Source organism: Homalodisca vitripennis, chromosome 4, assembly GCF_021130785.1.
Source record: "Homalodisca vitripennis isolate AUS2020 chromosome 4, UT_GWSS_2.1, whole genome shotgun sequence".
NCBI classification, from domain to species: Eukaryota; Metazoa; Arthropoda; class Insecta; order Hemiptera; family Cicadellidae; genus Homalodisca; species Homalodisca vitripennis.
In genome coordinates this window covers 158595464-158617550 of record NC_060210.1, presented here as the reverse complement: position 1 = coordinate 158617550, position 22087 = coordinate 158595464, and the positions used below count along the sequence as shown (strand labels likewise).

The window sequence follows — 22087 nt, the reverse complement described above, 5'->3', positions numbered from 1 at the left end:
ACTTTTGTCCGTAAGAACCAACTGTGGGGTTAAACCAGCATTAGTTGGTTGCTCCAGCCTGGAGTTATTCCTGGTTTTAATGGGCACACTTATTATCAAACCGTCATGGTCTGAAAAGGGACAGTTAAAAAGCTCACATTCTACTCTATTGTTTAAGTTAGCATTTATAGATATGTTATTTTACCCCTTTTTTTACCCCTAGTGGGCATTTTATTTACACAATAAAAATTGAATTGCCTTAAAATATTCTGAAATTGTTTAGCTGTAGGCTTATTAGTTGTGACATCAAAGGCCGAGTTCAGGTCTCCTCCTATAATAACTGTATAGGAAGGCCAGGATAATAAAAAGTTAAGAAATTTTTGTATATATTCTAGAAATTTGTATGATTTTCCTGATGTTGAATGGTATAATGATGCAATAATAACTTTTAAATCTTCATTAATTACTGCGGACACTTCAAAATTTAGTTCTTCACACAGTGCACTAGTGTCAAGTTTTTTGGTGTTAGTATCGTTACGGGCAAAAATAAGTGTTCCGCCCCTTCTTTGTACCACTCGGCTGTATACCGCTGCGCAGCAAAAGCCTGTGGGAAAAGAAAATTCTGATTCGTTCTCATTTAGCCAGTGCTCTAACCTTCAACTTGCTAAGTTAACTGTTTATTTTAGTCACAACTCGCTCTGACACTCCAGTTGCTACAGCAGTTCTTTGGCGAGCCTTTGACAACGGCATTTTAACAGTTTGATGGTCTGCCTCTTCCTTCATAAATGTAGAAACATTACTCACAATTTCGCGAGCCTAACTATGAATAGGCTTTTGACTTTTTTTGTCTTTAACTCAACAGACATTATCGGTAAAAGCGAAGCACAAGCTACACTCAGCACTGTCACAAAACAGACTGATTGTGGCGAGTGCGATGAGTTATTTGGGCCAATACGATTCCTGAAAGGAGGGTTTTAACCATGAGTCAAAGGAAATGTTTTCGGGACGCAGCGCATAATGCTACCCCACCACCCCTCCCGCCCATCACCACACACTCCAGGTCACGCGCACAGCTAAAGTCCTTGAACTGTACTATAGTTCTTTCAGTACATATATTTTAGTCAATTTTATTTATATTTTAAATATTCAACTTAATAGGCAAAAGTGGCATTGTCACTACAATCCCTGTTGAGTAGTCCTTCCTTTTCAGGGAGTTGTTGTACCTTCAAAGAAAATCTTAAATATAAAAATATGTTGGGTCGATGTCTCAATGAACCATAGAGTAAATGACACTGTATTAATTGCTATTTTCCTAAGAGTCAATGTCAACGATTCTATAATGTAAAAGACCTATCACAATTTTCCTTGTGTCAATTTAATTTTAAACTAAATCTGCATATATTTACCAATTGATTTTTGCCTGTTTACTCCAAAAAATCTATTTATTTCATTCCTGAATGGTTCATGATTTTTTAAACACCTTAAATAACTAAGACAGGAATGAAATTACATACAATACACACATCTTTATTTGAAAGTATTTCTTTTTATATGTTTATAGAAAATAATAACCATTCCATAACAAAAATGAAGTAACAAAACTTGGGCACATTTTATTCTGAAATAACAATGAAACATAGCTTTTTGTTTCCTGTCTTTACAAACACAAGGAAGTAGATTTATAAAACTTCCAAACAAAATTAAACGTACAATTTGTTAAAGTATATTATAATTAAATACCCCTAATTGTGTTTTATGCTTATTAATAGCTTTATTTAATATAAAACCTGTAAGAAACATTTATTCTTTCAAATTAGCAAAATATATATTTTTTTGTTTTCTTACCCCAGAATCTCATCATTTATTGGTTATTGCGATTAGTGATGTGCCGCTCTTGGAAATTCAAAAGGTTGGCCAGATTTAAGTGACATATCGGTTTTAACTGTGCCCAGTTTGAGTTCAACTGGAAGATAAACTAGCCAGAAGTGGCCCCTGCTGGGTTAGCAAAATATATAGTTAAAAAGAATGTAAATAAAAATACTCAAAATGAAAAAGAATTTTTTTTTATACTCAGTGCTCTTTAACTTTGCTACTAAATGAAATTTAATAAAACAGGTATATTTATATACATAAAACTGTTGATATTGTAAAAAAAAACTGCCAATGACAGAATCAGTTAGATTTGTAGGCAGAACATCTTTTTTGTCGAGATTTTTAAGATTTCTTGATCAACTACTGTCATCATCTTTATTATTCTACAATATGTACTGTCATCAATAAAACAAACTACAAATAAAACAATATACAATAGAATAGCTGAAAACGTCCTACCTGGATGGAATACCCCCATATGTAAACAGCTGTTTGAGGTGGTAGCTGCTTACAGAGCAACCAAAGACCAAGAATGTTTCAGTTTCTTAAATTTATTTACAGTGAAATCATGTTCAAGTGGTTCAGAAAAGAATCAAGAATATTATCACATGTCAAAGATCAACACTAGTGGCAAATAAAGTAACTATGTCTGCCCAATATAATCGTAGAGCATTCTAACGGTGAACTTGAGGCTTCCCCCACACCTGAGCGGAAAGGGTAAGGATGTCTAATATACAACCCTAAAGTTAATTAAAATGCAAATCACTATTTTAAACATTATTTTATTGTTGTCAAGATAATTAAATATGAACAGTAAAGATAAACAATAAATATCACATTACATTATTTTAATACGTGTTTACTTGCAAAATACAATATACATGAAGATAATTTACAATTTTTAACATAGGCATTATTTCTAAATGTCTATTATAATTACATAAATAAATGGAAATTTAATTTTTATTTCTTACACAATCACGAAAACAATTATATACATTTGTCAACTGTTCATAGAGATTTAGTCAGTTTTGGAATAACATTAAAACAAGTTATTTATACATAAAAACATACAGCACTATCAGATCTGAAGAAAGGAAGTTTAGATCTTGAGATGGACAAATCAGTCTGAATTTTTTTGACTTCCTTCCCTTTTTCCGAAGTGTTTGTTGAAGAAACTTAATCTCCTTTGGTTTGCTGTAGTTGGTGTATTCTGGAAAAAATTAAAACATTATTAATTTTTATAATGAAGATTGCCCTCAAATCAAAATTTAAAAAAATAGACTGCACAATTATGTGCCTTTCAATTAAAACATATTGCACATAAAAAGTAGATATTTCCAGGATTCCGTGTGCCAGTTTTAGCAAAAAAAAGCATGTTAGCCTTACCACAACACGCTTGCACAAGTATGCATCATAAGAAATCGGCTCTTGACTGATTTTTTTATTTCTAAAAATCAGTTGTGAAAGGACATTGCTTTTGAAATAGCAAACAAAGTCACTGACACTGTATTTAAATAGAATCACTACAGAAGAGAGCATTGCAATAGTGTGTGCAAAGCCATAAGATTACATTAAAGGAGGATCACATCATAGTTTAAAAAATTGGAAATAAGATTTCCTTGATTGTATTTAATTATTTTCTTATCAGACTTTACCACTGGTGAAGAACCTACATACATATATTGTGTTTATGATACAATGACTGCTGTAATTCATGTAGATGATTGCTGCCAAGTTCATTTCAATTTACTAACTTAGAATACACTACAGACTGTTTTTATCTTTTAATTATAACATTGATGTATAAATATAAATAAGTATTTAGTCTACTGTACACTTAAATTTCCTCAACATCAAACATTCATAGAAGTATCAGTGCACGCTGGTTTTTCCATATTCCTCTAATTTTAGGAAAAAGCCAATTTTTAAGATGCAAGTACTCTTGCAATAAATACAGATAATCAATTAAGTTGAAACAATTCCAATACATAAAATTTAAATAAATATATACAATTTATCATAAACCAACTTAACTAAATAATAATTAAAAAAAAAAAAAAAAAAAAAAAAAAAAAAACACTAAGACATAAGTTCTACAACTGCAAAAATTGCTTTAGACAATTATACAAATCTTATTCCATTTATATAAATTTCATACTAAGATGATCTTTTTGAGTTTTGCATATGAGACAATGTCCTTGTACACATCACACAATATATTCAGCGATAAATCAACATGCAAAATCATGAGTAAATTGAGCAATTTGAAAGGAATTAGTTTAATATAAAGACTTTAAATGGTAGGTTACATCACTGCGTTCAGAATTTATCTCTCAACAAGATCATCTGTTTCAAACATCTGTTCATTGATATATGTTGCAAAGAAAGACTTCGATGCAACTATTGTTTGCGACATTTCTGTATTGTTAGATGACTAGTTTCACTAGTAGCAAGTATTTTGTTATTTTTTTTGTTAGAGTTGTGTTAGTATCAAACGACATCAAACTTTTCCTTGTGAAATTAGCCATTAAGTGGTATGGAATAAGCCATCTTCAAGGAATATGCAAATTATAAGTGTTTATTTTATGATCAAACTTTATAATTTCAAGAGGACTACACCACTATATTGATGCACCGGCATTGCACATTGTATATTCTAAACTTTGATTTGTGAATTCTAAGCTTGTACCTATAAGCTATACCGTAATCAATGATTTATTTGCGATTCATTTATTGTACATTAATTTAGTGACATTCACAGGTTTGTAGGCTCAATTGTGATATAAAAATCATTATACCCACGCCTAGATTACAAATAATGTTTATTTAATTATTTTTATTTATTGAACACTATGAATGACCTAGTAAATAAGTCAGGTGAACTTAGACAATTATTATTAGACAAGGAGTTTTTATTACAATAAATTTACTTCATTTTAAGCATTTTCTGACGGTATGTTATGTGTTTTTGTAACTTTTATTTCTTGATAAACTACTTCTTAAGATTTGCAGCAAACATTTTTAGATATAAGATTATTAAAAAAATTATATATTTTTATTTTCAAAACTTTAATGCACTACAACATAAGAAAGGTCTCAAAATACAATAAGCATATAGAAAATATCTTAAAATATTAGAATGTGAATATATAATTTTTTGTAAAAACACAAAATTTTACTATTTACAAAAAACAATTTACAAATTTTGGGGAAAGTGGAAATTTTTTTGATGTTTTACATGAAAAACCTTTTTTAAGACATTTGGTATATTTTGTTTTACTTTTAGTTTTTTCACTTATAATGAAAAACAAAAACCTAATTATAAATAAAAAAATTAATCCAACTGCATATCAATGTTCCTTGTTTTGTACTAAAAAAATATATATATATATAATAGTGTGTACTTTACTTCAATAATACATTTTTCTACATAGGTTTGAATGAAGGTGCGCACAACTAGCAAAATAGTGCCTGCCATTGTAGGAATTTCAACTGGCAGATGCAGGGTTAATCTGCAAACTACATTTATCAGTGCCCAATAAAATGATTTGGCAGCAGCTATCAGCTATATTTGTTGGTCTTTGGAACCCCCATTAGCCCAGACCGATGAGAGTGGTCCCCTACCTCATCTCTTTGTCTGGCAGTAAAAAATTGAGAAAACAGTCTGCTCGGTGTGCCTGGTTTCTTCTGCAAGTCATTCACTTCTCTCAGGACATTTCGGGGGGTAGTTGTCAGAGTCTGGAACAAGACAGTAAAGAATAGTATCTCCATCATATAGTTTGTATTTAACTTTGAACTATCATGTAAATCTTTTATTTAAGAGTGAATTTGGTTGCTCTAACAACTAAAAACAAATAAAATATACATGTATTAATATTTATAGAAAAAATTATTTATTAATAAATCTTAATTTATTATTTATATCAATTAAATAACAAAAACTTAGAATGAAACAATAAACAAAGTTGGTACCTATTCATTATGGAAAGTAAAAGAATGAAATTCACATTTGCAAACATTGATTTTTATTAGGAATAATATTAACATTTATTTATGTAAGAATGTATTGAAATCAAACTAAATTTTTCAAGTAGTGTATGGTTTCGTACTATCTTTGTATATAAGCTTGTACATCTGTTTGAACAATTTTATATTTAATAAGGCCAGAGGTTGTTTAAATGCCAAAGTATTATTGGGTTTAAGGTAGATATGTCCACATGTACATCTACTAAATGACTCCCATTGCTACTACTAATACCATTTGTATCAGTCATGATACTAATTATACGAGGGCTCCAAATATCTCATTCTCAGAACATTTATTGGAAAGCAAATACAATTTGGAACACATGTTATTTTTCATTATCTCCTTTTTTGCCATCATCAAAGCATGAAGCTGGTTGCATCTGGTGCATGGATATTTCTACACCTTTGTTGTCATCAAAATAGTAACCTTGTCAATTCTTTTTGAGTTATCCAAACATATGGAATTCATGTCGACAGATTGGGACTACAGAGCACATTTTTAACTATTTCCCAATTAATTTGATCAAATTTTTCTTGAGTCAATGCACCTGTGTGTAGGCAAGCACTGCCATAGAACAAAATTGCACTTTTGCCTTTTTTTGCTGATAGACCAGTTTCACAAGCAGTTGGCAATAGTACGCAGCATTGACTATTTTATGATGCTCATGAAGAAATTAATAAGGATTACATCTCTATAGTACCAATACTGAAGCAAGAAATTTCCCAGGAGAGACAGGTTTTGGTTTTCCATGGCTCTTGTTTTTCACTCGGTTGTTTGTGCCAGTTGTAGAATTGTGGGCCTTAAAGGTGTTTTATTTAGTAAACACTGCAGTTAGTCAATACAACATGTCTGCAAGTTTTATTCCATAGTGCAACAAATATTTGATAATAATGTGTTGCTCAACAGACATGATGTTACTCAAAGCCTGCCTGGTTTGGTGGGCTGCTCCGCCCCTTTCTCTTGACATCCCAAAACAATATAAATAAATACATCGTGCTATTTACTTCACCTATAAAGTCTTCAAAAAGAAAAGTCTGGTTAATGTTCAACTCATCCTCATCTAAAAACCATTACCTCATAAATTACATGAGTCAGCCACACATCATTAACAATCTCTTCAAGTGATGCCAAGGCTAAAAAGACAAGACTGTTCCAAACTCTTTTTCTAGCAGGTGTGACATATTTCTGCCAAATTGTTACTGTACATACTAGATAATGCAACAAACATTCTTTTAGACCTCTTCTTTTGCTCGCTTCCTCTTTAGGAAGAACTGTCTGGTTTAAGAACAGTTACTGAAACCTGTAGACTAAGATATTAAGAGAAATATGGCATATGGTTTATATTATTATGTTTGTCAATTAATTTTATATAAATTAACTCTTTTAGTGCCATAGGTATTTTTCAAGTTGTGCTGTGCTCTACCAGTACCAAGTATTTATTACAAGTGTGTACTTGCCAGTGCCAGAGGATGTCTGTACCATTTTGCAATATGTTGGAAAATAATTTGTATCTTGGTAAACATTTACTGTTATTTGTGACATTAATTTAAAGATTTTCTACCTAATTATAGATAAAAATTCAATCTTTTGGAATAAAATACTAAAAATGGCTTGACTTTCTTATGGCGTCCGGTTTAGTAGGCATTTTAAGTGTTATTTTTTAAATGTCTGGTAAATAGAATGTTAGCATGTTTTTTCGTCTGTATTCAATTATTGTTAATATTCTGTATATGATATGAGGTTGAGTAATAGAGAGGGTTTGAATCTTATGAGACCTCCACATCCTCCATCTTCTTTGCTTTTATAATTAATACGTTCAAAACGATGTGTACACACCAAACATTCGTAAAGTGTGTCATGTTCCCGATTGAGTACATGTTGCTATGAGATTCCTTACTGTGAAATTTTTATTGTTTGCCTGTCATTGTGGTTTATTAAATTTGATACCTTGCTTAAGTAAATACTTCAGACTATCATGTACCCCGTCGGGCACACGATTGTTTAATTTTTAAGGTAAACTAATTATTTTAGATATCCCTTAGGGTATACAGAGAAAAATTGAAAAAAAAATATATTGAAATAATTTGTTTTGTGCTAAATTAAAAAGCCTACATGCTATTCTCGTTATACTTCAATTTTTAATGTAAAAAAATCAATTATGGTTTTTGGCCACTATTATCGAAAAAAAAAAAAAAAAATCAACGGCAAATAAAATAGTCTGGAAATAAGCCACAGTCATGATGTGTTAAAAGTGATCAGTTTATTGTGACGAGACAATTAAAAAAAAAAAAAAAAAAAAAAAAAAAAAAAAAAAAAAAAAAAAAAAAAAAAAAAAAAAAAAAATACTTCAGATAAAATAAATAATACTATACCTCATTTTATTCTCTATTCTTGTTGTATTAGGGAGATTTAATTTAATTATGTGTGGGTGTTTCTCATGAATAAAAGAATTCAGAAAAAAAAACCAACATAATTTTCTTTATTTTTAGAATTTAAAAATTATATGCAAACAAAGTGAAATAAATCAACAATTAAGATTTTAAATTTAAATGTATGAACTAGAGCAGTTGCATGCAAATATAATAAAAGATTATGTGCTTTTATCTAGAGAAAATTACAAGATAGTGCAACACTAGCAACTGAAACCATTTACCCAGTGTTTTTTAAGTCGAGGATGCATAATTTTCGTTAGTAATAGAAATAGTTCTTGTAAGCTGTAAGCACATTACTTCATCTATAAATATTGTTTATTTACAGTGTATTACAAGTAATGAATGATTTTAAATGAAAACAGGATTTTGACATTTGCAATTTTTATGTTTTACAAAGGATAGAATACTAAATTTGCATGGGATTGGAATAGTCTACTCTACAAAAACTGGAAAAATCAACTACCAGTTTAATAGAATCGTTTTACATTAGAAAAATAGTTAGTTTCCAACTGTCAAAATATAGTATTCTATCATTTGTAATCCTATCCATAATAGATTCTTTAGTGTTACTTAAATGTTTAGGTGAAGTTAACGTAAAACTAAAGACAAATGAAATGACAAGATGATCAAAAGTCTAAATAAAACCAATCTTGACACAAGCTTGGAAATTTACCAGTTTGACACAACTGATCATTTATCAGTTAGTTCTAATTTAACCCTGGCTATTATATCAAGTGCTGTACCAAAAATCTCAAGCCATTTTAGACAAAAAACAACTCATAACTAGGCTTTTTTTGTTATCAAGTTAATTCTTTTTTTACTTCTTATTATTAGTTAATAAAAATATCATGAAAGAAAAATAATATGCTGAAAATGAGTTTATGAAATATTTATATACACATGAAGTAAATGAAAATGTTTAAAAATTTCAAGTTTTTTATAGAAAACCATATAGCTAAAACACAAATTTTTGTCACACAAATATCTATTCATTTTATGTTAAGTTAATTCTTAATCCAAGGAAACAAAAATTATAGGCCTACGTTATTTACAAGCAGAGTAACATTAATTTTTTAAAGGGTGTTTTTTTTTCCTTTTTGCCATTTCTTAAGTAAATGTAACACAAGCTTTGAAATTCATAGTACTTAACATAAAATCAAAGTTATTTCTGGAAAAATAACTGTTTATTTTTTGTTCATAGCCTATATTAAAAAAATTTTTTAATGTTTTATTACAATATTTATAACAATAGAAAATGTTTTCAGAAATGCCAAAATAGCTATCACTCAAATCGTCACCGCCCACATTCACACTACTCGGAACTAAGTTATTAATTGGTGTATTTTCACTTACGGGAGGCTTTGAATGATTCCATTTACTCATTTTGAAAACAATTAAATACCAAACTAAAATTTAACTGCCGTAATTTTTACTCTTTCAACTTAAAAACATGAAGCACTTAGGTGAATATTCACAACATAGTGAAATACAGTTGTTTGCGCCAATAAAAAAGCAGTCAGCTGAGATGATTTACACATTTGGTAAAATAGGTGGCTAGTAAAATATTTAAAAGTGCAAGTCCGCACTATAAGGACGTCGGGAGTTGATGCCAGTTTTACGTCCGTATAATACGGATGTCGGGGTTAAAAGGGTTAAAGAACAGTAACTAATTATTTTACGATTTTAGCTTTACTTAAAAATAATCAGAATTTATAGTTGTAAAAACTAAATATAATGCATATTTAGGAAGTATACTATGGATACATATGTTATGTATATCTTTTTTCAAATGAAAACATCAATAGATTTAATTTGGAAAAATCAACTATCAGCGTATTAAAATTAAAATTTCTTTTCAGTTTGAACCTTTCACAATCTTGAATTTTATAATATTTCCTATTTGCCACTTCTGATGGAACATCAGCTGTTCAGCCGTGAATTATTTGTTTATAGTTTATTTTTCAACGATAATTTCATTTTATTGTCAATGTAACAGTTTTTAAATTTGTAAATATTTATACACTTTTTTTGTCTAAAGAAATCACATAATGTATAAAAATGTATTAAGGGATTAAGGGTTTAACCATATTTGGTTATTTATTTATTTGTAGAGAAATGGCTTACGCATATAAATTTATCAATTAATTTTATGTGTCATGCATAAAGGCTCAATCTCAAGATCTGCTGTGCAAGCATATCAAAACATGAGTATCTGTACAGACCTGTGAGCTCACTCGAGCACCGTGCTTGCTGGGTGTTGGGGGTCCTGGTCTTTTATAACTTGTCTGAAACAATTCGATGAAACTATCTCGTTACAGTATTCAGTTTCACAAAAAGAATCCAAAAAAAACTAACAGCGATCTACTGTGACAACTTACTTGTGACCTGTCTTTACGACGCTGCTTCTCAGACAGTAAACTCTTATCGTCTCCATCACCAGCTCTTCCCTAAAACATTACACATACAATCATTATTTATTCTTTTGCCATCAATAAGTTATCTTAAATTAATTAAGATCACTAACAATGAAAAATCAGTAAAAAAAAGTCCATGTATGGAAGTAATTATTAGATGATGTATTGAATGAACCGCAGAGTATTCGTGTTAACAGCACCGTTCTCCACCATCCACCAACAACCCTCTCACAGCATGACCATGTACAGCCAGTAAAGAAGCCAACGTCATTGCTTACTATGTCTACCTGTCCTATCACCGAGACTCCCTCACATGTCTATCTTTATAAAAATGGTGGCCATTTAAATTTTAATAAAAAGTTATGTATTCTTTTGTAAATTATAAGTAAGTTAAAAAAAGGAATTATTTTGTCATAATACTTATTAAATTTAACAAGTAACGTATATTATATTTTAAATATTGAAAATATTTGCACCTTTAAACTACCTGTCTTGCTATTAAAGCTCCTCCATACTTATTATATATACTCCTCAGCTTAAATTATCACTACATTCTTGATCATTTGAATAATCTTCATCATCACTGGATTCTGCTCTCAACTTTATTACAAAAGACTCAATAGAACTTTCGAGGATTTCATGTCTTCCAACTCATGTTTGTGTTTTATTGCATTTTGACTTTTTTTCTTCAAATCTTAGACAGAAATGTTTTCAAATTTTTGCCTAGCTAGATTATTAACATCTGCAATTTTAAAAGTTACACTGTTTACAGCAACCCAATTTTTGACATCTGCCCAGATTAGCTCAATAGCATTAAGCTCTGGATGATAAGGAGGCAGTCTAAAAATGTCATGTTCATGTAGTACATTGTCTACTACATATTTTTTATATGCAGGCTTGTAACTATTAATAAGCTCGAACAATTAAACTTTTAGCATGTGTATGTAAACGAGAAAGTTTTTCGACAAAGGCCAGGCTTGCATATCAGCTTTCTTGCTATTATAGATAGATCTTGCTCTTATCGATTTGAATGTTATGGTACGAATCGTTATCTATGACCACTACACTTTTTTTCTGGAAGATTTGGTATTAACTTTTCTGTTAACTATTTTTAACATTTGAATAACAAAAAAAAAACAACATTAAAGATTTGTGATTCATCTTATGGTAATCACTAGTTTTGTGGTGTACCTGCCACATTGTCAAACCCATTAAATAAAGCCCATTTCTCCACCTACATGTATGATTATAAGGTGAGTCTCTTTGTTGATGGGCGCAGCAACTTTCCTTTTATTAACACATGAGAAGAGTTAATGTATGACTCATCGCTATATATATGATTGGATGGCCTTGGAAACTTGTTTGCATACTTTCTAACTCGTTCACGCACATTCTTAATATCTATTAAAAACCTTTCAGATTCAGCTTTCATAAAATCCACAACTTTGGAAGCCACTTCCCGCAACTGGCTGTTGTACACTTTGCCGCCTAGCTTTGAAACAAAACCTGCCATACTATTGTCTTTATCAAAGCGTGGGAATAAAACTATGAGTAAAACTCTGAGCAAACGAACACGAAAAAAAAAAGAAATAGACCAACTCAACGAACGTGGTGAAGTGATTGACAGCACTATATTTTTTTGGCACTGACTGTACCACCGTTCACACTGACAGGCTCTTTCAGTAGTTACATATATGTAGTTGCTTCTGGACAGTATAAGAAGTGGTATATTCAGGAAGAGGAAGCCCGGGGAAGGATCATCCCCCCCCCCCCACAAAAAACCCTGACAAAGGTATACTTGACAAAATACATTTCTTCTATGTAATAAACTAGACAAAATCCCCTGAGACGTCCAATTATTCGCCAGTGGGTCTGGAGGGTGAGTCCTTGAGTAAAATCTCGATACAGCAATACTACGGATTAACCCTTCCTACGAGTCACTCACTCTTTCTCTTCATTACCACATTTACAGACTTCTAATAGTCTAGGAGCCGAGAGCCAATTTGCATTTAATAAGGATACAACAACCTAGTTTTACTGTGACAGAGACATTTTTCCTAAGAAAGGAATCGATCTTCAGCTGCGTGCTAGTTTTGGTGTGAGTTGGAATGAGAGGGTATCAAAGGGGTTAAAAATGTGAAATGATGATTTTTTTCATATTGTTTTCACTACTGGGTTTAATATGTTGCTTACCTAGAATTTTAGTTCTTTTAGCCCTCCAAATCTTAACAGAATTATTTCCCTTCAGATCAATTTAATAGTGTGGTTTATTTCCTTTACCAGTAACGACCCACCAAATCTGGTGAACAAGCCAATAGGAGCCTAGTAATTTACCTTGATATCATCCTCTCTGATGGTATCAATAGGCAGGAACTGTGTCTCCGCTGGATACGAAGACTTGAGATGTGGAGGACACAGTGAATTGCGATACTTGAGAGTGCTGAGCCGGTCAGGGTCTGTGGAGACTTGGCAGCGGCCAGCTTTGAGATCAGCCAGACACTCATTGCTGAACATCTCCTCCACCTCATCTTCCGATGGAAACACCTTGCCTGCAAACACCTCTTATTGTCTTACACTATACTTTTTAATCATCTCAAGTTAAAGTAAAATGTACTTAGTTAAGTAAATGTTTACTACAACTTCCAACATTACATTTACTTTAATAATAAGAATAATATTATATTTTAATAATGAAGTGAATGATTGTACTTTTTTGTAGCAAAACAGTTTCTGCAACTGGCATTCTTTATAAGATTTATTTGAACATAGTGAGTGACAATTTAGAGTTACCAGAGTTAAAGATCTAAATAAAGTTTATAAATAGTACTATTTTATCAAGTGTAGATTGTAACTGGAATCTGGAAAAAGTAGTTCGATGGCATTTGAGGCGGTCATCACTGACGACCACCAACTGTTCTCACTATGGTCATATACTGCCTGTTTGATTTACATTTTGTTTGCAAAACGAATAAAAACAATCAACTGTATGTACGTTTGTTTAGGTTAATTACTGATGATGTTTGTTTATTACAACAGTGTGGCATTGGGACATCTAGTGGTGAGACAGCAGTGTTGAGACGGAGTCTCAATTTATTTATGTGTTGTATTTAATAACCGACATACTGATTAGTTTCAATTTCAACTAATTTGAATGAATTAGTGTACTTATAATGGCTGGAAATAAGAGGAATCTGTTTTGATGATGGAAGAGAAATTTTGTTTCTTGATGATGAAGTATTGTTTCTTTGGTACAGTCTAAACAAGGTTAAAGATCTACCAATGTTTGGACTAATTCATAAGAAAAAGCCCTTCAATTTAGTATGGATTCAGAGTGTAGTTCTGCAAAATTTAAAGCTAATGAGGGCTGGTTAAAGTTGGGAAAAGCGTGTTAGAAAAGTGCAAATAATTGGGTAAAAGTTATTAACTAGAGAAGGATGTTATCGAATTCAAAAATAATTGACACAAGCTTATTGAGAAGGATGTGCAGTAGTTGAAGAGCAGCTAAACAATGGACTTGAGTGGACTGAATATTAAAATGTTGCCGAATCAACATTAGTTTTTGAGAAGGAAGTAAGCAGGTGTTCCTGACTATAAGAAGAAAATGGAAATAGTAATAATCTTACCTCCTAGTAAGGTCACTGTCAAAAAAAGTTGCCTCTCGCTATGATATGGAAAGAAAATAAACCAATAGTCTTTAAAATCTTGGTCTCTATACCCTTAAGTTACAGAAGACAATACATTATTTGAATGCACTGAGAAATTTGTTAAGGATCGGTTTATTACATGTTCGTCCCTGGAAAGATTTAAAACATCTTCGTGTAAAGGTATTTTTGTTTATTGATAACACACATTCCAGTCCAGTGGCAGATAAGCTGAGGAGTGGTGATATTGATTATGAATTTTTACCACCTGTTGTCACTCCATCCAAGGTTAGAGATGTACCAGGAAGTTCTTGAGACAGTAAAACGTACCTATTAATTGCTTTAAACTGTTGATAGTGTTGGTTGATAGAATTGATGTTAAAGATGCTTCAACAATCTTAAAAAAGTGGAGTTAATAGATGTTGCTGAGTGGGTATTCCCGGCAGTGGAAGGGTATACAAAATCACTGAATCGTGGCGGAAGCTGTTAAAATGGATCAAGTGAAATGGTATGGGAAGAGCCACAAAATTTTGAGTGGGTTACCTGAAAAAGCATTTACTATTCTAGATTATTGTACACATTCTCTTTAGATATTAGCTATACTTCAGAAAAAAAATCCTAATCTTAAAATGGTATGATATTAGTGTTTTATTATTGGGGCAAGACCACTGTGTCTATACTTGTTTTAAAATTGTGTTAAGTATTTCATTACAAAGTAATATTTATTACATTTTTGGCAATTAGAACATAAGTGAGATTTGTTCACCTCTTTTAATTCTATTTAATATTTTTAATGTTGATAGTAAAAAAATAGGTAGATTATATTCTGTTACTACACAAGTTTGGCACGAGTAGCCTGTCACTTATCCAGATTGGATGATTGATAGCCTGTGTAACAAAGAAGTTAGCTCCACTTGTCACCTGACCACTTACACAGCAATGTTGATTGGCCATCACAAATGATTACTTTTCAATGTACCAAGCTCACCCAAACGTATAACTCTTCATCACATTTGTACATTACTACAGTATTCTAAACATGCAAGTGCAGTATTATTGAATGTGCTATAAATAATGTTAGTAACGAACCCGATGGTAATAACTTTATACCCATGCCTGAAGGAACCGTTCTGATACTTTGACGCCGTGAAACAGTAACTGACTCATCAATTTCTAGACGCATTTCAGGAGTTGAATGTCTGAAACATATAAAAATATTTACACTACTTCAATGATAACAAAATATTTCTGATAAAAAACACTCTCTTCATTACCTACCACTCGTCGGGGAGCTGGATACTAACTAAATGTTATATTATTGCCCTGGATAATCACTGCCTAGTTTTAAGTCTCCGAAATGTGAGAACCGATCACATAGTGTATCACTAAGTGCTCATAACTGGTCAACCAGACTTAGTGCAAAATGATAATGAATACCTAGAAGCAGATGTATGTTATTTGTTATTAACATTGTAACACTGAGACAGCCTGTCTATATTACTAGTTATTTTTATACTTGACTATGGGAGCTCAGAATAAAAATGAAGATATTATTGCTTAATTGGTCAAATTTCTTTCGCAAATTATTATCTTATAAGGATAATACTAACTTACAATGATTCACAGAGTAACAAAACAAAATGCAGTCATCTTTTTATGAAAATTAAATTGTTTAATAAGTTACCATTATATGCTACATCTGTATCCTTATTCAAATATAAACAGTTGTAAAGTGCTGATAAAAATTTAATATATTTAATTGTGTGGATGAATTTTTAAATTGTGATACCACAACATTAATTTTTTAAATTTTGTCTCTCAATGTATTTATTTATTCAGTTTTGATACTGTAGAGTTTTAAAATTGTATCCATGTTAAACATGTTATTAGTTATTTAGTTATTATTGTTAATTTATATAGATCTGTTGGTTGTTTGGTTATTGTTGTTATTTATTATATAGATCTATATATTTACTGGTAGGCAGAATCCGACTTGTTTGTTTTAGTTTTAGTTAAGAATATTTGAGTAACTTGGTGTAGTCTATTGCACTGTTGAATGTGTTCAAAGACTAATAAAGCTCTTGAATTGTGAGGTGGTGTTTCAATACTTGGCTGAATAATAAATAAATAATATCTTTGTAATGTCTTAAAAACTATAATCTTTATATATTTAAATAATACTTTAACGACGACTAATTTTGTACGTGCGTTATGACTGGGTCAGTGTAATATTACAGTTTAATGAGAATAATCATAATATCCAGGATACGTCTAAGATTAATAAAAAAGTTACACTTTACAATGAAGGTCAGTAGTACGGTACATACCCCAGATGTTCATATGAGCGGGATCTTTGATTTTGTAATGACGCACCCTAGAACAATCATAAATAACATATTTTCTTAATAAAGAGCATTATTGTAATACAGTTTATACAATTTTAAGATGATAATAAATTAGAATAACTTTCACTAAACTTCTATCCTTGACAAAGAATACTTACATTATTCTCATCTGTTTATCACACTATCAACTCATTATCATATAAAAATGTTGGATAGTCATATATGGAATTTAAATATGTCTTTGAATCACAGCAAAAATATTTTTATACTTCAGCTTTATTTTACCTAAACAACTAGAATTGTTCTCAAAAACACAGTCTAATTACATTGTTAATACTTATAGCCCTTCATTAGATTCAGGGAAAACAACACAAACTACATCACTCAGACCATTATCATACAAGTGTATACAAGATTGAAATTACATTTTTTGTAAATACAATAACTTAAACTATAGAACACTGTGATTGTTGACAAACAATTCATCATTTAAGTCTAATTTTTGAATATCATGTCAATATATTATGATTTCAAACTCAAGACAACATATTCAAAAAAAAAAGAAAGATAAAAGAATAAAGGAAAACATTATTATAAATATATTGTAAAGAATACAAATTAAACACTGTGCTGTGGTACTATACAACAAAGAAAAATGTTACCTGTTGTGTTAGTGATTTTTTAAGCTCTAACACTGTTTTTTTAAGCTCTTCGTTTTCCTTTTTAGTAATGATGAGTTTATCGCTTGTATCCCATAACTGTGAACTCAACTGAGTTATATGATCTTGGCTTGACTTGATCTAAAACATACCGTACAATAAGGAAAGGTATATGACGGAATCACATGAGTGTGAATACAGAAACTGTAAAATCTATCACATTCCTCAGTAAAGTCAAAACTAAAAATACGTTAAAACATTTAGTGGGGAAGATTTTAATTTATGTTACATCAAAAATTTCAATAGTTAATCTAACTAGTTTTACTTGCCACTGTGATGAAATGATATCTCAGACTAAATAATAAAGATTATAGCAAATATAAAACTATAACAAACCATACATTTTTTAGACTTATTTGTTTTCTACATTGTCTGCAAAATTTTATAATATCATTTAAGACAGGTGCCAGTTTTGATGAATTTTGAAACTGTGTTTTAAAGATATCAAGTTTCCTTTCTTGCAGAAATTTGGTTACAACTGATTTGCTTGAGTAACTTATTGACAAAACCCAGCAGGGATCACTTCTGGCTGGTTTATACCTTCCAGTTGAACCCACCACTGGGCATAGCAAAAACCGATGTATCATTTAAATTTAAATCTGGACAACCTTATGGATGTCCAGCAGTGGCACATCACTAACCGCAAATGTAGAGATTCCGGGGTTCATGGGCAATTCAATAAGTCTAGTCTACTGTGGGAGATAACTGTTGGAGTTTTTGGGGTTTGTTCCCTAACCTCAGAGGTTCTTGCTAGCCTCAACAAGGGTGTGCCATCCCCTGCCTGCTTTGACTGGAGAGGCTGGTTCAGAGCTGGCCTCTCCTTCTTCTGGGGACACATGACTTTGAGATGTAGTGCCCTAATTCTTCCTCATGGATCTCAATTATAGGAGGCAGCCCCTACTCCCTAAACTACTCATCCTGAATATCCTGTCACTCTGGAAGCAGCGCAAAGGTTCTTACAGGACTAAGTGCAATTTATAAGCTTCCTGTCCTAAGAGAACAAAAAAAAAACTGACAAGTGACCTGTATTTTTCAGTGGAATCTCTTGGTGACAGCAAGAATATTAAAATTACATTACCATTTGATTGAAATTGTAGAGTTTGTCCAAAAAATATTTAGTGGACAGTATTTATTTCATATTATATATACCTCTCCATTAAATTTATTAAATTACAGTGTTTATACATACAATTTTAGGTTGACTGTGAAGTTTTAAAGTTGCTACAATTGGCAGGTATTAATTTGACACCTAAGTTTTTTTTAAGTGAGAAATTTTATAAATATTTCAACAAATCTAGTTGATTTTCTATGTATTGCATTCCAGATACTACTATAAGACAATCTTTAATCTTCCATTCAACAGCAGAACTCATCTGAATTGTCTTAAACTAAAAATACTTCATTCATATCTACAAACTGTGCTACCTTCACTTAATCAGTTTAATTCATAAACTCAAATAGACAATATATTAAATAAATATGATTACAGTGCACAATGATGATTCAATGATGTGCACTTTCTTATACTTTTACTTAAGGAAGACAATTAGACAAAATCATTAAAACGGTGTCATTATTTTATTATTAAAAAAAAAAAACCATTTCAACTGACTGTTATTGGATTGTCATAATACTTCATGCCCGAATACAACATCATAGCATATGACATTAGATATGTGCTTCTTCACAAATTGTTGAATAATTTGCCTTTCAAGTTTTAAAGAATTTGAGAAAATTATCAACATTTGTAATCCCTAGATATTTTTAAACATATTTCAAATACTCACAAATTTACTGTGTTGTTTGGTCAAAGTGAAATAGATAAAATGATTTGGACAAATATATAAAAATAGTTAAAGGAGAAAAATAAACTTATTGTAATGTATAAGAAAATCTTAAAACTGTTATGTGAAAATGATCTACTGGAGAGTGAATCAAAATTTACACTCTTAGAGGATGAAGAATTTAAGTAGAGACAGGATTTAAAGCAAAGAGATGAACTAATTAAGACACTAAATGGCAGATCACAGAAACCTTGTTGAAACTACTCATCTATTGGAAAATTACATAAATACAAAAATACAGAATTTACAAAATGTTGATTTTGATGAGACTACCAATGTGTTAAAAATTCCTTAGCCATACATAGATTTTTTAATAGTTTAGTTCAGTCAAATACTTTTTAAAACTTAAGAAACAGAATAGTGTCATGATAACCTATCACCTGCTGGAATTATTGGAAAATTAAATTAATTTTCTTTCATTTCTTTCACAACTTGTAGGTTTACTGTAAAAATTGTTTGTTCGTGTGAACACATTATTCTACAAGATAACATTAATTGAAATACACATTGAAATATTTTACTATGTGAGAGTTTTTTTCATAATAAATCAAGAGGTGGATAATGTATTCACATTCATAAGGATTTCCTTTCAATTGTTCAATACATAGAATTCTTGGCCATAATATCTCAACATTGTTCCTAAATAAATTGAAAAAATTATTTTTAATACTTGAAAAATGATCAAAGACAGAAAGAATAACAATTGCACCTGGTTCAAATATTGATCTATTAAAAATTAATGATGTTGAAACCCTGAAATTGCATAGATAATGATTTAACAAGTGCTTGTTTTGGTCACACTGCATTATTTAGTCCTGACCCTGCACTATCTGACTATAATGCCCTACTACATTTTCAAAGCCCATTCCTCAGATGTATAAAGTACAGAAAAAATGGTTTTTCAATACGAGTAATATTCCTTCTTTCTTAATAAAGCTTCATTATCCAATGAACAATATAACATTTAATGGCTCAATAGAAGAAAATTATTTAAACTTTAAAAGTATATTTATCTTTACACTGAAATTCTTTCTATAAGAAAATATACAAATTTCTGCTGAAAGGAAAAGATACTGCCTGCATTGGAAAAAACTAGCTCTGATTTGAATTTTAAGTTATATGTTAAGAAATAAAAAAAAGATTTTTTTACTGCAGTTAAGAAGAACAAAAAGAACTGCAGTTTAATATATAATTCCAAAAATAAATCCAAAGCCACTTGGACCATTATAAAATCAGAGTTGGGTGAAAATAATAAGAAACAAGAAAACTCATACTAGATGTTAATAATGTAGAAGTTGAAAATCCCACATATGCTGCTAAAATATCTGATTCACATTTTATTAATTTGCTTCAATTTCCACCTGTAAAATACCAACAGTCTCGAATTTATAATCAACATAACTGTGAAAATACTATGTATGAGTTTGAATGTGTTCATGAAGAAGAAAAAATATTTTAAAATCTAAAAAAGCAGTAAATCATGTAGCTGAAATTCCAATTATGATCTTGTAAGTTTCTTGTAAAGTAGCTAGTCCAAGTGCAATGAAACGTTTCAACAGCTATTTTTCCACCTCACCCTAAACTGTCAGAAGTTATTCTAATTTATAAAAAAGGATTAAAAAATTGTTATCATCCGATTTATAATCGCAGTAATATCTGAAAAAGTTTAGAGAAGACACTCCATAATAGACTGAGTGATTTCTTAGAATCTAATAATTTATTATCAGAATCAGAAATTTATTGTCACGTAACATTACATGTAGTACATAAGATCTACAATGAACAAGTGCTAGTCAATATAATTTAAAATATCCTTATTAAAAAAGATTTATAAACATAATTAATAATTTATCGATAAATAATCATAATTAATTACAAAAAACAATGATCCCGTATGTATACACACACACACACACACACACACACACACACACACACACACACACATATATATATATATATATATATATAAATTAAATTTGTATAAATGGCAATAGCCTTATTTAATTTTTCAATAAACATTGAATCACAAAAAGTACTTGCTACACCGGGACTCGAACCCGGATCTCTCACATGCCGAATGTGCTACCATTACACCACAGAGCCCTCACTTTTTACGATTCAATACACACACACAAAACACATTTAGTTTTTTTTTTTATCTTCAGTTAAATAAATAACTAAAAAGAAGACAACCTATAAACACATGTTCTTTGTTTTTGTCTATAGTCAATAGTCAATAGTCAATAGTCAAATATTCTTTATTCAAAAACATATAGTACATTTCTTACATTAGAATAGTGTCAAGTTTCAATAATATAAAATAAAAGACTACATCCAAAAACTAAATCTAAAAATCAATTGTTATTATTAAAAAAATACCCTTTTCAAATTCCTCTATAGAGTACAAAGCTAAACCTGTCAAAAAATGCTTTTAACTTTTTTCTTAAATATATTACAATTGTCCTCTTTTTTAATTTTCTTCTGGTAACTTTTTCAAGAATTTATTTCCTGCAAATGTTGTTTTTTTTTTTGTAGAACTCCAGACGGTAACTTGGAAAATTAGACTCATTTTTGTGTCGTGTATTGTACGAGTGAATAAAATAATGTTGATCCCTTAGGTGGGTTGTATCTTAGGAAACATTATGCACTCATAAATAAATAGCCCATAAACGGTCAATATTTTTAGTTCTTTGAACTTTTCTTTGACAGAATCATTAAAATTCAGATGTAACATGACTCTGACTGCTCTTTTTTGGACTTTCAATATTTCCGTGAGGTTTTCCATTTTTGTTGTTCCATATACACAAA

At 30.5% G+C, this 22087-nt stretch overlaps 1 protein-coding gene across 7 annotated transcripts in view; it reads right to left on the bottom strand.

Annotated features, from left to right (window-relative positions):
• Window positions 1-2680: 2680 nt before the first annotated feature.
• Window positions 2681-22087, bottom strand: part of LOC124360410 (repetitive organellar protein-like) — a 96430-nt gene continuing 77023 nt past the window's right edge. For 5 of the 7 annotated variants that reach the window (XM_046814019.1, XM_046814020.1, XM_046814025.1 and 2 more), the window contains 8 exons: window positions 17376-17513; window positions 16696-16742; window positions 15458-15567; window positions 13062-13276; window positions 10692-10760; window positions 10536-10598; window positions 5479-5592; window positions 2681-3064 (listed from right to left, as the gene is read on the bottom strand). In XM_046814019.1, the coding sequence (XP_046669975.1) occupies window positions 2975-3064; window positions 5479-5592; window positions 10536-10598; window positions 10692-10760; window positions 13062-13276; window positions 15458-15567; window positions 16696-16742; window positions 17376-17513 (846 nt within the window). In that variant the 3' untranslated portion in view covers window positions 2681-2974. The remainder of the gene's footprint in view (window positions 3065-5478; window positions 5593-10535; window positions 10599-10691; window positions 10761-13061; window positions 13277-15457; window positions 15568-16695; window positions 16743-17375; window positions 17514-22087) is intronic. The other 2 variants (XM_046814021.1, XM_046814022.1) reach the window with 2 other exon arrangements.